Below are 13,529 nucleotides of genomic sequence, written 5' to 3' on the forward strand. Positions count from 1 at the left end.
CCATCTGAAGCTCAGGAACCCTCTTGACATATATTATTAGACAGATGGAGTTGACCAAAATAGAAAAAGAAAGTGAATTTCACTAAATGTGTACAATCATTCAAATTATGTAGTAGGAAAGCCTCTTATTAGATCAAATACATTTGTTACTAGTGCAAAGCAGGGTCATATTCCCTAGCTTTACTGCTATAAATGCATTCTATGTACCTTTGTGCTGTTAATAGTGCGAAGCTGTGGGAAGATGTGCTGTTGTCCAAATTCCAGCTAGCTTGTGATTGCAGAAATGTGATCACTAGTGATCATATGTTTCTGAAGAAATCTGATTAATTCTTATAGCCCAGTGTTTATGGCACTGTCAATTAGAAAATAAACAAAATCCCTTAATGACCAAAGAGGGCAAATTTTGACATTGGAACTGCGGAGCTATAATAAATCTGACACCACCATTTTCCAGAGCTCTTTAAAATCTTACAATATATTGCCATGCTGTAAGCAACAGTTCAAGTAATTTGTGATTTTGAGACATTCCTGCTGCAAGAGCTGGATGGCCTCAATCACAGCAAGGCAGTGGGAAGTGCACCATCCAGACTTGCCACTCGGGCCCCTCTGCCACCAAGTCCTTGGAGAATTGCTTAACCTTTCCACACCACGCAGCCCACCTGCTGTGGAAAGGGATATTGAAATATCCTCCAAGGTACAGTGATACCCGATTATTTATTCAATTGGTATTTCATGGGTGCAAGAGAAATCTCTGAGGACAAGGTAAGCGGACTGGCACCCCATGCTTTCAAGGAAGCTTGCTGGTGGCACCCCATGAGATTCACAGGTTCTGGCCCTTCCCAGAGGCTGAAGAGCCAGGGGCTGCCCTGGCCTCTCCTCTGCGCAGGGGTCGGTCCCCTACTTGTTGAGGTAAACAGTCTACGTTCTGAGCACCAAGCTCCTGACGCCGGCGGTTCCGGCAAGGCCAGGTTAGGAGAAGCCGTCACACCGCACAGGGCACGGCGTTCCAAACGCCCAGGTCAAGGGCCGGGCCGGGCCCCAGGGGGTGACCCCGCCGCCGGGCCGCCCGGGGCCAGGCCCCGCCGGGGACCCGGAAACACCGCCCTCAGGGCCTGGGCCCAGCCTGGTGGGTGGGCTGGCAGGCGGAGGGGGACGGCGAGAGGGCCGAGCCGCCGGGCGCTGCCCCGCCGCGCTGAGGGGAGCTCCGAGGGCGGCGAGGCGGGGCTGGTCGACGAGGCCCCGGCGGCGGCGGCGGATACCCCCCTCCCCGGGGAGCGGCGCGGAGCGGGACGGCCCCTGGCACGGTGGGGCGGGCGGGAAGAGGCGCGGCGGCGGTAGGATCCGGCGGCCGCTCCTCGGAGGATGTGAGCGCGCGCCGCGGAGACGCGTGTGGGACGAGCCCGGCCCCGGCTGCGGGAGCTCGGCCCGGTAGAGCGGGGGGAAGCGGCAGCAGCAAGGCTGCTGAGCGAGGCGAGGGGCGGCCTCCCCCTCCCGGTCGGAGGCTGGGCGGTGGCGGTGGCGAGGCGGAGCGGCGGGGAAGGCAAGCCGGCAGCCGGAGCGGGCGTGTGAGCCCCATGGGCCGAGCGCCTGCGAGAGGGGGAGGAGGAGCCGCCCCGCCGCCCGCCGCCCGGGGATGGTGAGGAGGCGGCTGCTGTCGGGAGCCCAGTGAGGCCTTCGCTCAGCACCCGCCGGAGAGCTCGCCTCGCCAGCCTCCCCCTTCTCCCCCGCTCGCTCGCTGGCTCGCTCCCCGATTCCCTCCCATTCCACTGCCTCCTTCCCCGGCTCCCTTCCCCTGCCGCCGCCACCCTCCCATCACCTCCTCCCGGGCTTCAGCCATGTAAGTGACCCGCTCCCCCGGCTGGGAAGGGCTGGGGAAAGGAAGCGGCGGGACCGGGGCCTGCTCCGCTCGGCCGCGCTGTGCCAGCCGCATTGTGCGGGGCTGGGAGGGGAAGGGGGCGGCCGCCCTCCGCCTTTCGCGGGCGGTGGTTGCAAACCCGCCTAGGCCGCGACGGCGGGTGAGGAGCTGCCCCGCCGATCCACCCGGGCACCGCGGGGCTGTGGCTCTCCGGGGTGGCCGGCAGGGTGGAGGGGTGAGGGGGGCGAGCTGCGGGCGGCCCCGGCCGGCCCCTGCCGGCGTCCTGCCGGCGGGCCCAGGGCGGGCAGGAAGCTGTTGGCTTCCCAGGATGCGGTGGATGAGAGGGCGGGGGGGGGTACCCGCGGCGGCCCCTGGGCCTGCCCCTGCTCCCGCTCCCTCGGAGCCGCGGCTCTACCGTGCCGGTGGGGGCTGGGGTTGCCCGGGACCTGCCCGAGCATCCCACGGGAAAAAGGGGGAGGAGGTGGGACATTTCTTATGTTGTGGCAAACAAAGTAGCCAAGTGCCCCCTCCCTCCCTTCTACCCCTTCACACGCCCCCATTTTCTCCCCTTGTCTTCTGTAGGCGCGTTGTTCTGCCCAGCTCCGCTTTGCGGACCACTAAGTGTTTGCCGACGGGGGTGCGATTATCTCCGTGGGCATTTGGAGTGTGTAGGTGGCTGTGCGGCGTTTGTGGACTTGATACTGTTTTTGTAGTCGCGTTTTGCAGAGCTGTAGGAGCTGTGTGCAGCTTCCACTCCCTCACCTCCCCCCCCCCCCCCCAGGTGGAATTCTGCAGTTGCCTAAATGTTCTTTGAGAGTTGTAGGACTTTTGCTTCTGTTCCTCTGTAAAATGCATGATTATAATAAAGTATATGAACGTGTTGGGACTTCTTACATATTTTACTGACAGTACGCTACTAATGTTAATGTAGCTTGCACCTTATAAGTTTTCCCACCACCCCCCGCACCCCCACCCCACCCCCCGGGGGGGAGTATTTAACTGTTTTTGCTTTGTTTTCCTACCACCTCTAACACATAAGAAGCAAATTTCTGGTTTGCTCGTTTGTTTTATTTATACCACAGGAGGGATGTACATTTCAAAATACAGTTATAAAGGGGAGTTACTAACAATTCAGAAGAGTATTTGTTTACAGGTAAATAACATTGACATACTGCACGACTCGTAATTACTTTTATGTAATAGTTAATTTCCTGATGACAGCCACAACATTTGTCTGAGTTAACAGATTTAAAGACACTGAAACTACCTTTAATTTTTTAAATAGGAGGGTTTGTATTGTGTGCCAGGTTTATAGAACTGTTTTTTGGTGTGCAGCAGTGGTAAATCAAATTTAAGAATTGGTGCAGTCTCAGGTAACCTGTAGCTCCAACATTCACTTGTCGTCTTATAAAAATGTCCTGTAAGTGATTAAGAATTAAACAGGTTCAGGACTGGCCTGATTTGTTTGGGGACAAAACAAAAATTCTCTTACAAAAACTTTAAAATGGAATTTGATTAAATGCATCTCATATTGGTACAGGTGTTCTTAGCAGCACGGTTCTTAAATTGTGTAAGTATAAACTATAAAAGGACTTGTTCTTGTTTGGGAACATGAAGAGGATTTTGTCTGGGCTCTGCCTTTGACAGAGAGGATATGAAGAGGTGTCTTTCCTGGCATCACTCAGTTTTGAAATCAGCAGCTTAGTTTGTCCTCTTAAACTGTATCTGTGGTTGCAGCTTGGACAGCTGCATGTGGTGACTCTGGTTCATCACCTGAACAATATTAACCTCCTGTCTATGTGACAAGCTGCACTTGCTTCTGTGAAATACCAGTTTAGACATGGTGTCATTTGTTATAAAATATCTAGTAGCAAATACTGGTAGCCACACCTAACTTGGGGCCCACAGTGCATTTTTGTAAAGCAACCTAAAATGGTGGAACAGCCTGGTCCTTCTAAGCTTTCTTGAAAGCTGTCTGCCCAGATTTGGGAACTTTGTCATGGTGTAAAGCTACTGAGAGCTTAGAGGGCCTTGAACATGTTGAAACCACTGCTGCTCCTGCAAAACACCCTGTGCAGCATGGGAGATGTACTTTACTGGTTGAGGCCTGGTAGAGACACATATCTGTACTCTCCACTTGAAATGTTGGCTGGAGCCCAACACTGTTGTATCTGTGATGTTTAGCTGCAGTTGGCTGTCAGCTGTGAGTTTATGGTGTGATCTGGGGTCAGCTGTGGGAAGAGAGCTTGGGTTGCTCATGATATCCCATGTAATGGGCCTGAATACACCCCGCATTCGTCAGTTCCTGCATTTCTCATGACAGTGTCATGTGGCCAAGGTAGGCACATGTGGGCAGCTGGATCCTTTTTTTGCCTGGTCCTCCTGCTATGTGTTGTAAGAGCATGTAAGGATGCACGTTAGGGCTTGGGGTGTCCTGGGAGCATCGGGGTTGTGCCAAACCAGCGCAATGGGCGTTGGTAACTCATGGTGTGATGGGCCAAGTACTAATCCAGGAGCATGCTTTGCTGTAGCCTGCTTTCTGATCTGGGCTAACTAGTACAGCCTGGATACAGTCTAACATGCCAGGTGAGGCAGTGGCAGGACTGAGGTTGATGGGTCTCATCCTCCTTCAGTCTCTTGCTTCCTCTCCTTCATGAAAATGAGGTGATTACCATGGAGGTTCCTGCATCCTGTAAGGTTCGGTTTCTGCTTCAACATTATGGAAGAATTCCTTTCCTTCCCACCCTGCTTCAGGATGTGAGTAGAAATTAATATAAATTTCATCTTGGATAGAGGGCAAGGAGGACAGATTCATGTCTTGATTTTTGTAGAGACAAAAGAAGGTGAGCATAATAAACAGAAGAGAACAAGAGAAGGAACCTTAATGCAACCCTCCCAAATACGGAAAAGACGATTCTGCTCCACCTTCTGTTGGGCGGTTGGTTTGACTGATTCCTTAAGGCAGGTTTTGCTGCTGCAGTGCGTAGGGAAGTGAGTTGTTATTTATGAAAAAGTTAATAACCACTAAGGAATTAATATATGCATAAAACCAGCAGCATTGTGATAGGATGCTGATGTCATGCCATTCATGACTTACTCCACTTCAGCTCTGTGAGGATACTTTGGTATTGAAATAGGTATTACAGAAATGCATATTGAAAAGCAAGCAAACAGAAGGCTAAGAGAAAGAAAGAGTTGTTTAGCTTTTGACAGTATTCAGTCCTATGCAGACACAGGCTGAAGCAGCCAGGTCATACTTACCTCAGATGCCCTCTTCACTGGGAACCATTCCTAGATGGCCATAAATGAGGACTGTTAATCATTCCTCTTTCTCTTTTTTTTTTTTTTTCTTCCCCTCTAAGGATTTTATGGAAAAGGAACTTTCTCTGGTTTACGCATCTTCAGTACTATGTTGACCTGGAGTTAACTTGCTCTTCTGTTCCGAGAAATTACTCTTAGTTGTTGCCACTATCTTGAATAGAGTCTTTTACTAAGATATATTAGGCACAGCTTGAATGTGTGTTTTAAAATACACCAGGTACAACAGGTTTGCTGCTATTGGAGCTGTGTCTATGAACATCTTGTTAGACAATGAGAAGGGATCCTCTGTTCTTCACAGTGTGAATTAAAAATAGCTTAAGTTCCCCCTTATAAAATAAGTGCTCTGGCATAGCTGATTGAAGGACCCAGGTGGAGCTCATGCTGCAGGTTAGTGTTGGGAGACGTTTAGTGTTTTCCTGCTTCCTTGTGCTGTGGTACCAAATCTTCTGTGCACGGCTCCTTTATAATACCCCTTTACCACCACTCTTTCTTTGAGGGAGACAGGCAGATAAAGAAACAACCCTGATAGCAGGGCTGCAGTGCAAACGGGGAGTGTTTCTTAGGTAGATATTGTAGGGAAAAGGCATTCCAAACTTCCTTGACACCGCAGAGAGTAGAAAAAGTAGTTCCTCTGGACTTTGGATTTTTTGTTGATGTGCTTTTTTTGGGCTGTATTGTCATTCAAATTCAGATTACCAGATGACAGTTTAGCGCATAGAGCAGGAGGCTGCCAAGTGGCAATCTTGGCAAGCATTAACCCAGAAACACCTGGAGTAAGTTAGCTGCAGATTGCAGAATTTTGTGCCTTTGTGCTTTTTTCTGGTTTTAATAATAGGATTGTCCTTTCTGCAGACTAGTTTGGCTTGTAGCTTCTTTTTTTTACTTGTGGTTATTGGAAAGGATATTGATTTTTTTTTTTTTTCAATGCAGCTGTATTGCTGAATTCAAGATGCAGAGGTAGGTTGCATGGTCCCTGCATTCTGTTACGGCGCAAGGTTAGAAGTGTTAACTTTCACACTTAAGTGTTGCGTTTCCAGAAGTTCAATCTTAGCAGTTCTGTTCAACAGTTTGCAAATTGCTCAATGCTTAAACCAAGTCTCCAAACAAGTTCTAGTCTCCTTTTGACATTAACAAGTTAGTCTAGCTCACATGACTATTGTGCATGCAATTTTGAAGGGAGAATGAAAGCCTTGAATGTTCATCAGGTTCTATCCTAATTGCTCTGGAACTAAAGGAGTTTGTTCCAAGTAACTCTGGTAGCTGTAGGTTATTGAGCTTTATTCTGCAGCCTATGGTGTTCTCATATTTATTAATGAAATTAACGAATCCTTACATATCTCTTGTGCCAGTGTCAGTTTTCATGCATTTCCCCTCCCTAGGCAAGCGTCTGTTTCTTGGAGTTGGTAATTATAACTGGTGAGATACATCAGATTTGTAATTAAAAACCCCAAACACTAAACACCTTGTTTCTGGGGGAAAAACAGAAAATAAAGTGTTACTGGAAAAGCCTGAGGAATACTGATAAACAATAAAATTTCATGGGCAAAGTATGAGGGGAGTGACCTCCCTTCTCCCAGTCCATTTTTGCTGGCAGTGATGGAACTTGTTCAGACTTCACTGCTTTGCTTTGAAGGCTGCCCGTTTCAGAGCACTGATGATGTATGGTACAGAGCCCTCTGTCCCTGCTGTGGTTTCAGTTCTAGGTTGGATTCATTTTGACCACCTGTTTCTTCCATCCAGGGTTGTGGCTTAGTGAGTTTGCTTTTTAATCTAGTATCTGATGGATGGCTGTCACCTGCAAGCTCAGAGATAATCGATGCATGCATGCCAGGTGCATGCAGAGACTGTATATATTTGTTAGGTGGGAACGTGATGTCTTTCTGGTTGGAGAGAGACTCCAGTAAAAGTCGGGTCTTCGGTGGTGGGTTACTAATGCTGCTGGATTCTGTTTTATTAAACTTCTTGGTTATTGCTGGGAACTTGTCACCAATTACAGTTTTTGATCACCCAAGTAATACCAAATTGTATTGCAGTATGGACACTTTGGAGAGCACAGACATCATTAAAGAAAAACAAACAGAAAATTTGTACTGCAAGAAGAAAAATAATCAGATTCAATTTAGAAAATAATAAAAGCTAATGCATTTGGGAAGAGATTACTTTCAATGAGGGAGAGGAGCGCAAATAACGTTTCTGTGGTAGTCAGCCATGAGCTAGACATGTTTTCAATAAGATACAGCAATTTTGAGCTAGTTAGATAAAAATTGCCTCTCATAAACCAGAGGGCTAAAAATCCTAAATTGTGTTTAGGTGTCTTTCATTGCAAGAAGACAACGGCAAGCTGCAGGCATGTTTGGGGAAACGCAATAGGAGAGGTAGGAATTACAAACGTGAGAGAAGACACTCTTTGAGGAGATTTGGAGATCTGAGGGGGATTAACAGGATGATGCCAAAGGCAGAAAAATCTGTAGCAGAGTCTTGGAATATTTACTGTTAGAGTTTTATCCCCAAGATGCATTGTGTACTAGTTGATAGACTGCTACACATCAGACTGTAGAGAAACCTTCCAGAAGAGGTTCTGGAAGTCGTCTTACTGGGAAATACTTAAAACTGGACTTTGTGAAATCTCAGAACTTTTGTTGTGAAGAGTGAGGTACTGTGCAAGGCAAGGTCTTGTGTCCACCTCTGATCCAGTGTGTGGTGATGATGCGAGTCTGACTGCAACCAGCCTGCTCAATGAAGGAGCAGGACTTAAGCAAGCACATATTTTCATACCTCTGCCTGTCAAGATATAAAAACCTTCGTGAAGAGCTACAACCCTTATTTAAGATTTGTAATAATAGTAATAATAATGCCCCACACACACTTCCCTAAACCAGCAGCCCAGCAATGAAGGCTACTCCCTGTTGTATCCCTTACTGTACCTATGTCACATACTTAAAAATGACAGCAGACTCTTCTTTTGATCTTTTTAGAAATAGCTGAGGAGGAGAAAAACAGAAAAGAAACTTCCATCCCTTTTGTGGAGCCTCCTGCAGGAGTTCAGGAATTTCAACAGAGTGATCTTTGGGCATAAACTGGTTTTTCAAGAGACATTCCTGCCATTATGAATGAAGTAGCAATAGTGAAGGAAGGGTGGCTTCACAAACGAGGTAAGTGTCTCTTCCCTTTAGGACAGCAGACTTTCTTGTGTGGCCATCTGTCTTTTAGCAGCATATCTTCAAATAGTCTGTTATTTTCCTCTTCACCCTAATAGGAAATGGCATATAAGAAGCGTGTGTGAGTTGCTCTCAGATTTGAGAAGACACACATATAAGGGGTTTTCTTTGGGTGTGTTCATGTCTGTGTGTTCACCAAAAACTCTGTGAAGTGCTTTGAAAATGGTGATAAAGATAGCAACTGAAGGAGATGCTAGAGTGTTAAAGGTTAAACTGTAGCAAATTATTTTGGTCCTTATGTAGGTCTGTAGCTTTTCTTTCTGTGTTAGAAGGTAGAATTGTCTTGAGGTGATTCTTCATTTGAACGGTGAAAAATATGCTTGTGTTTTGTGAGCAATGCTGTATTCTTGCAGAGACTTGCTAGAAAATGTGCTATTTTGTTCGTGTTTGAACCGCTCTTGGTACCGGTGTCCTAGGTCAGAAGAATAGCCATGAGATTGTGCATACTGTACATTTCTGTTGCACCACTAACAGCATTTGATTTTTACAAAAAGTCTTTATTCTTGGCTGGGTGGCAAAACTGAAGTAGTGTAGTCACAAGGTACCGTTATTCTTAAATGTTTTATTCCCCAAACGGTGGGTTTGTTCTTTTTCTGGGGATAGAGGGGTGCTTGTTTCTGAGTACTACAGCATCGCTTCTATAAGCTACTTACCTGTTTCTTTGTATTCTGTGATTGTTACTTGGAAAGGAGAGAGCAGTGTTAGGTACTTTCCATAATATCATCATATTTTTGGACCAAGAACAGAATCTGTGTGCTCCAGCAGTAGGAAAACTTGCATGGTTTTGCAGACTCAGGATTTTTCTAGAGGGTTTGCAACAACTTGCCTGAAGGTGCAAAGGTGCATAATTTTTCTGGAAGAAAAGGGAAATACGTTATAACTTTGATAAAGGCTGATGGTTCTTACACAATCATAAGAAATGTCTAAGAATTTAGAAAATGTTGATAATCTGTGTTTTAAAAGGTGAAAACATTTCTAACAGCTGGATACACAGCTTAGTTTAGTAAACTATCAGTCATCTGATGCTTGATATAAAAATGTTTTGGTAAAGTTGTTTCTGTGGACTGTTTGGGGTTTGTTTTGTGTGTGTTTGGGGTTTACTTTTTTGTTTTTGTTCTGGTTTATTTCAGTTAAAAATGCCTTTTCACTCATCATTTAAATAACTTATTTGATAATTCTGTTGTACGAAGTCTACTTTGTTCTGATAACATTAGAGAATTATGCTGTGTTCGAATAAAGCAGGAGAAAGAAACACTGAATTATGCTTCTCATTCTCATTTATGAATCTAGAAACTCTTCAAATGAGAGACAGGTTTGAGAGAGGTTTTTAGTTATAAATGATGTTTTAGGCTGAGGTTTTTTTGACTGCCCATTGTTACAATTTTTCTGCACTTACCTGTAACTTTAAAAATATTTTGTTATTTTCAGGAGCACTGTACAAAAATTTGGGGAAGAAACATCTCTTTTGGAAAGTATGAAAATGGAATTGTATTTTTAGGATGATTCAGAGGCAGAAGTTATGAAACTTTAAAGCAGTCATGTTGTATTTCAGACTTGTCTGTATTTAAACTTGAGAGTTGAGTTTTCTTTCTTTCTAGGATTGCAATAAAGCTACTTTCAAGTAAGACCTCTGGAGGAGGTCTTAGTAAAAGATGCTCTGGTTTTGAATGCCAGGTTTCCTAATCTTTTTAATCTGCTTCCTAGTGCCTTTTTGCTTTTCTGGTATTTGTGGTGAACACCTATTTCATTCCACTTCATTGACTTCACAACCATTAATTTGGCATTGTCCGTACAAAGACTGTTTTATAAAGCGGTGCTGTCTCTCCTCCTCGGCTTGCCAGTGTGAGCTCTGTTACTCTTGGTTTTTGTAGCTGTTTTGGGATCAGTTGACAAATTCAGTTTTTTTGACTGGGGGTGGTTGTGGGGGAAACTGATCCACTTGCGTGTGTGCTTTGTAAAGAAGTTTTTGGGAGTTTTTTTTAATCACCTACATTTATTTCCAGACCCTATCAGTCTGCTGGCTCTGCAAGATCAAGTGCTTCAACCACAGGATGTTTCCAAAACTGATGTCTGGTATTGTGAGCTTCTGAAGTTAATGCATAAACAGTAATTACTGCAGGGAGGGACTGCTGAAGGAGGAGTTTAGATATAGGAAATGTATATTGCTTGTCTTTTGGATCATTTAGAAAACTGAAGGTTGTACTGCATGTGTTCTTTAAAGATCCTAGGGCTTTCTACATGCAGATATAAGTAGTCACTGGCCAAAATCCAGATTGGGCAATGATCTTTTCTTTACCTGACGTTCCCTCATAGCTTTGGTTGGATATGGTGGCTCTCAGTTCATATCATGAGCAGTTGAACAGAATGGCTGTGTGCAGTTAAACAGTTGATACATCTCACCCCAGCAGTGGCTTAATTTTGGTGGTTTTAATGATTTGTGTATGTATAAATCAGGCTGCAAAGTGCTCTGGAGCCCTTCTGGATGGCAGGTGTATATAAGCATAAAGCCATCATTAGCAGAAGCAGGTGTTTTGGCCTGGCAGGGAACTAGCAGGGCTTTCTAGAATTGTGGGGTTGTTTTCTTCTGTCAGCATGCTTTAAATTTCTGTTTTTGTTTCCAAGATTAAAAACACGAATGGAGAAATGAAATTAAACATTGCTGCCTGGCCGAGAGCTCTTGGCAGTTCTGTAAGTCAGTCACTTAAAGGAAGCTCGACTTCCAGTAGTGCAGATGTTTGTGCAGGGGCCAGTCGTCTCTGTGACATGTCTAACCTCAACCAGGCAGAAATGAACTTTCCCTTTTTTCCTCACTGGACTGGCAGTGCTCAGTGCTGTTACTGTAATCACAGTGAGGTGATAGATTCTTATGTGAAGACAGAAACAGTAGTTAAAATACTATCCACTCTGCATAACTGCATGGCTGAAGAGCTCAACGCACATGTAGAAAATATGAAGAAACTCAGATTTGGTGTATTGTGTGTAGTGTCTGGTTGTGTTACATTGAAGGTTTGTTAAGTGGGAAAGGAGGGGGGGAATGGTTTGATGCAGAGGTGCTATAATTGTAATTGAATATGAGGGGAAAAGGAGAAAATGATCTGACCAAATTGCTGCTTGTTGAGTCCTGAGATTATAGGTTTTCTGAATGTTTGTCATGAGTATCCTTAAATTTGATTGTGTGTGGTGGAACTTTTTGAATAAAAGAGGTATGCCTTAGTTTATTTTGTTTGCTTTACTGATACATTTTAAAGATCTCATTGTATTTCTTGCATCTTTCTGCTCTGGTCCCTGGTTATAAAGGTCCTTCTATTGTCTTCAGCCTTCATCCTGTTTTTTCTTTTTTTTTTTCAAAGTCTTTCTGCAAGGCTAACAAAGAGAGGGATTGTGCGTTTTGATACTCTGTCATCTCTGTCTTCCCTAGTATGTCCGGTTTTCTTACTAGGGCATAAACTGGTATGGAAAAAGGAGTCTTTTGGAGGCAGGGAAGGAGGGGGAGGGAAAATGTACATTGACATTTAGAAAAGGAAATAGAAATCTCAATTTCTCACTCTGAGAACTCTGAAGCAATTATAAGCAGCAGGAGAGATCCATGTATTCCTGTGTTAATATTTAGCAGCAAATGTGAAGTTACTTCTTGCTTTTGTTTTTAAATTGTGTATGAACACCACACAGTAATTTTAACCCTGCAAACCAGTGTCAGTTTGTGTAGACTTCAGGTCATATTTCACCGGTTGAGAGTTGGGCTTCCAAGCTGAATGAAATTAGTAGAGGTCCTTAAATAAGAAATTACACAAAAGATACTTATTCCACTTGCAAAGGTACTACTTTTGTTGTTATTGAAGAATTATTTCTGTATTGAAATGGAGTGACACAGGCATCCTAATAAATAACAGTCCATTGTGATTTGTCTTCCTATGGCTTCATTGCATAAAATTAATGCAAGATCTGTACGTAAAATAGAACCCAGGAATTAGATGCTGATTGTTGCCCTTTTAATTTACTCTAGCAGAATAGCATAGACAGTGAACTTCAGCTTTGCTATTTTGAGGTTCATACTTTCAGTATTCTGTTAGTATGAATCAAAACAGGATCTTACGAGGTATGACCAGTAGTTAACTCTTTTAAGCCAGTGGGTGTCTTGTGTTGCTGTGTTTCTTCACCTCTCCTCTCTTTTCCGTTATCACCATGTTCCTTCTTTTTGTGTGTGTGTTTCATTTTGGGGTGTTTTTTTTTTTTTCCCTTTGGTTTCTGTCTGTCTCTGGGACGTAGCAGTGTGCTTTCTTGATGACCTGTGTAGGCAGAACCTTCAAGGTTCGGTTTAGTCTGGCTTTCATGATACCACAGGGGAGTAGCTGTGGCACTTGATACAGAGGCTCCTAAGAGACTTTGAAGATGCCGGCTATAGAGGGCATGGCTGTTCTAGAGGAAAAACTGGGGAGAAGAGGACAGGGTAAGAACCAAAATAGGGGCTGAACAAAGAATGGAGTGGGAAAGTTTGTAATAGAGGGAAAGAGGCTGATGCTACTTCTAGAGCTGAAGGGTTGGGTTTATAGGGAAATCTATTGCTACTCTTATTGGAAACAAAAGATAAGCTGTGTCAGTTTGTGGTTTTTCTTGTGTCTCTTTTTCAACACAAGGGGCAATAGTTTTGCAATGCTAGCTCACAGTTGCTTTCATTTTGCTTGCCCTGTTCTGGGAAAAGGAGACTGGGGAGGAACCAGGAAATAGTCGACCAATAAATCTGACCTTGGTGGTAGGCAAGATGCTAGAGACATTAAGAAAGGATGAGATCACAAAACATCTGGAGAAATGTGAGCTGATAATGGCTAGTCAGCTTGACTTTTGGAAGGCAAATCTCATCTGATGCAATTATTTGTGGAGAGATCATAGGAAACAGGCTGGATCCAGTGTACTGTAAAAAGTCTGCTTTGGATGACAGAGAAGTCAGATGCTGAGAATTACCTAGTACACTATACTGTACTACATCTTTGAAAGAGATAGCATAGCCTAAAAATTGCTCGTCTTCCTTCCACTGAGCAGACTGCTTAAGTCTTTGACCATCTTTGTTCCTTTCCAGTGTCCTTTTAGAAAAGTCTATTCCAGAATATTTCTTTCTGTAGGAAAACCCATTCTTTAAG

General features: G+C 44.6%; 1 protein-coding gene across 1 annotated transcript in view; it reads left to right on the forward strand.

Moving 5' to 3' along the window:
* The first annotated feature begins 1,821 nt into the window (after nucleotides 1-1,821).
* Nucleotides 1,822-13,529, forward strand: part of AKT1 (AKT serine/threonine kinase 1) — a 75,774-nt gene continuing 64,066 nt past the window's right edge. The window contains exons 1-3 of the mRNA XM_061376490.1: nucleotides 1,822-1,837; nucleotides 2,938-3,008; nucleotides 8,152-8,328. Of these exons, the coding sequence (XP_061232474.1) occupies nucleotides 8,283-8,328 (46 nt within the window). The 5' untranslated portion in view covers nucleotides 1,822-1,837; nucleotides 2,938-3,008; nucleotides 8,152-8,282. The remainder of the gene's footprint in view (nucleotides 1,838-2,937; nucleotides 3,009-8,151; nucleotides 8,329-13,529) is intronic.

The sequence above is a fragment of the Neopsephotus bourkii genome, unplaced genomic scaffold (genome assembly GCF_033783945.1).
Source record: "Neopsephotus bourkii isolate Nb327-2 ecotype Australia unplaced genomic scaffold, CSIRO-AGI_Nbou_v1 NB_1707, whole genome shotgun sequence".
NCBI classification, from domain to species: Eukaryota; Metazoa; Chordata; class Aves; order Psittaciformes; family Psittacidae; genus Neopsephotus; species Neopsephotus bourkii.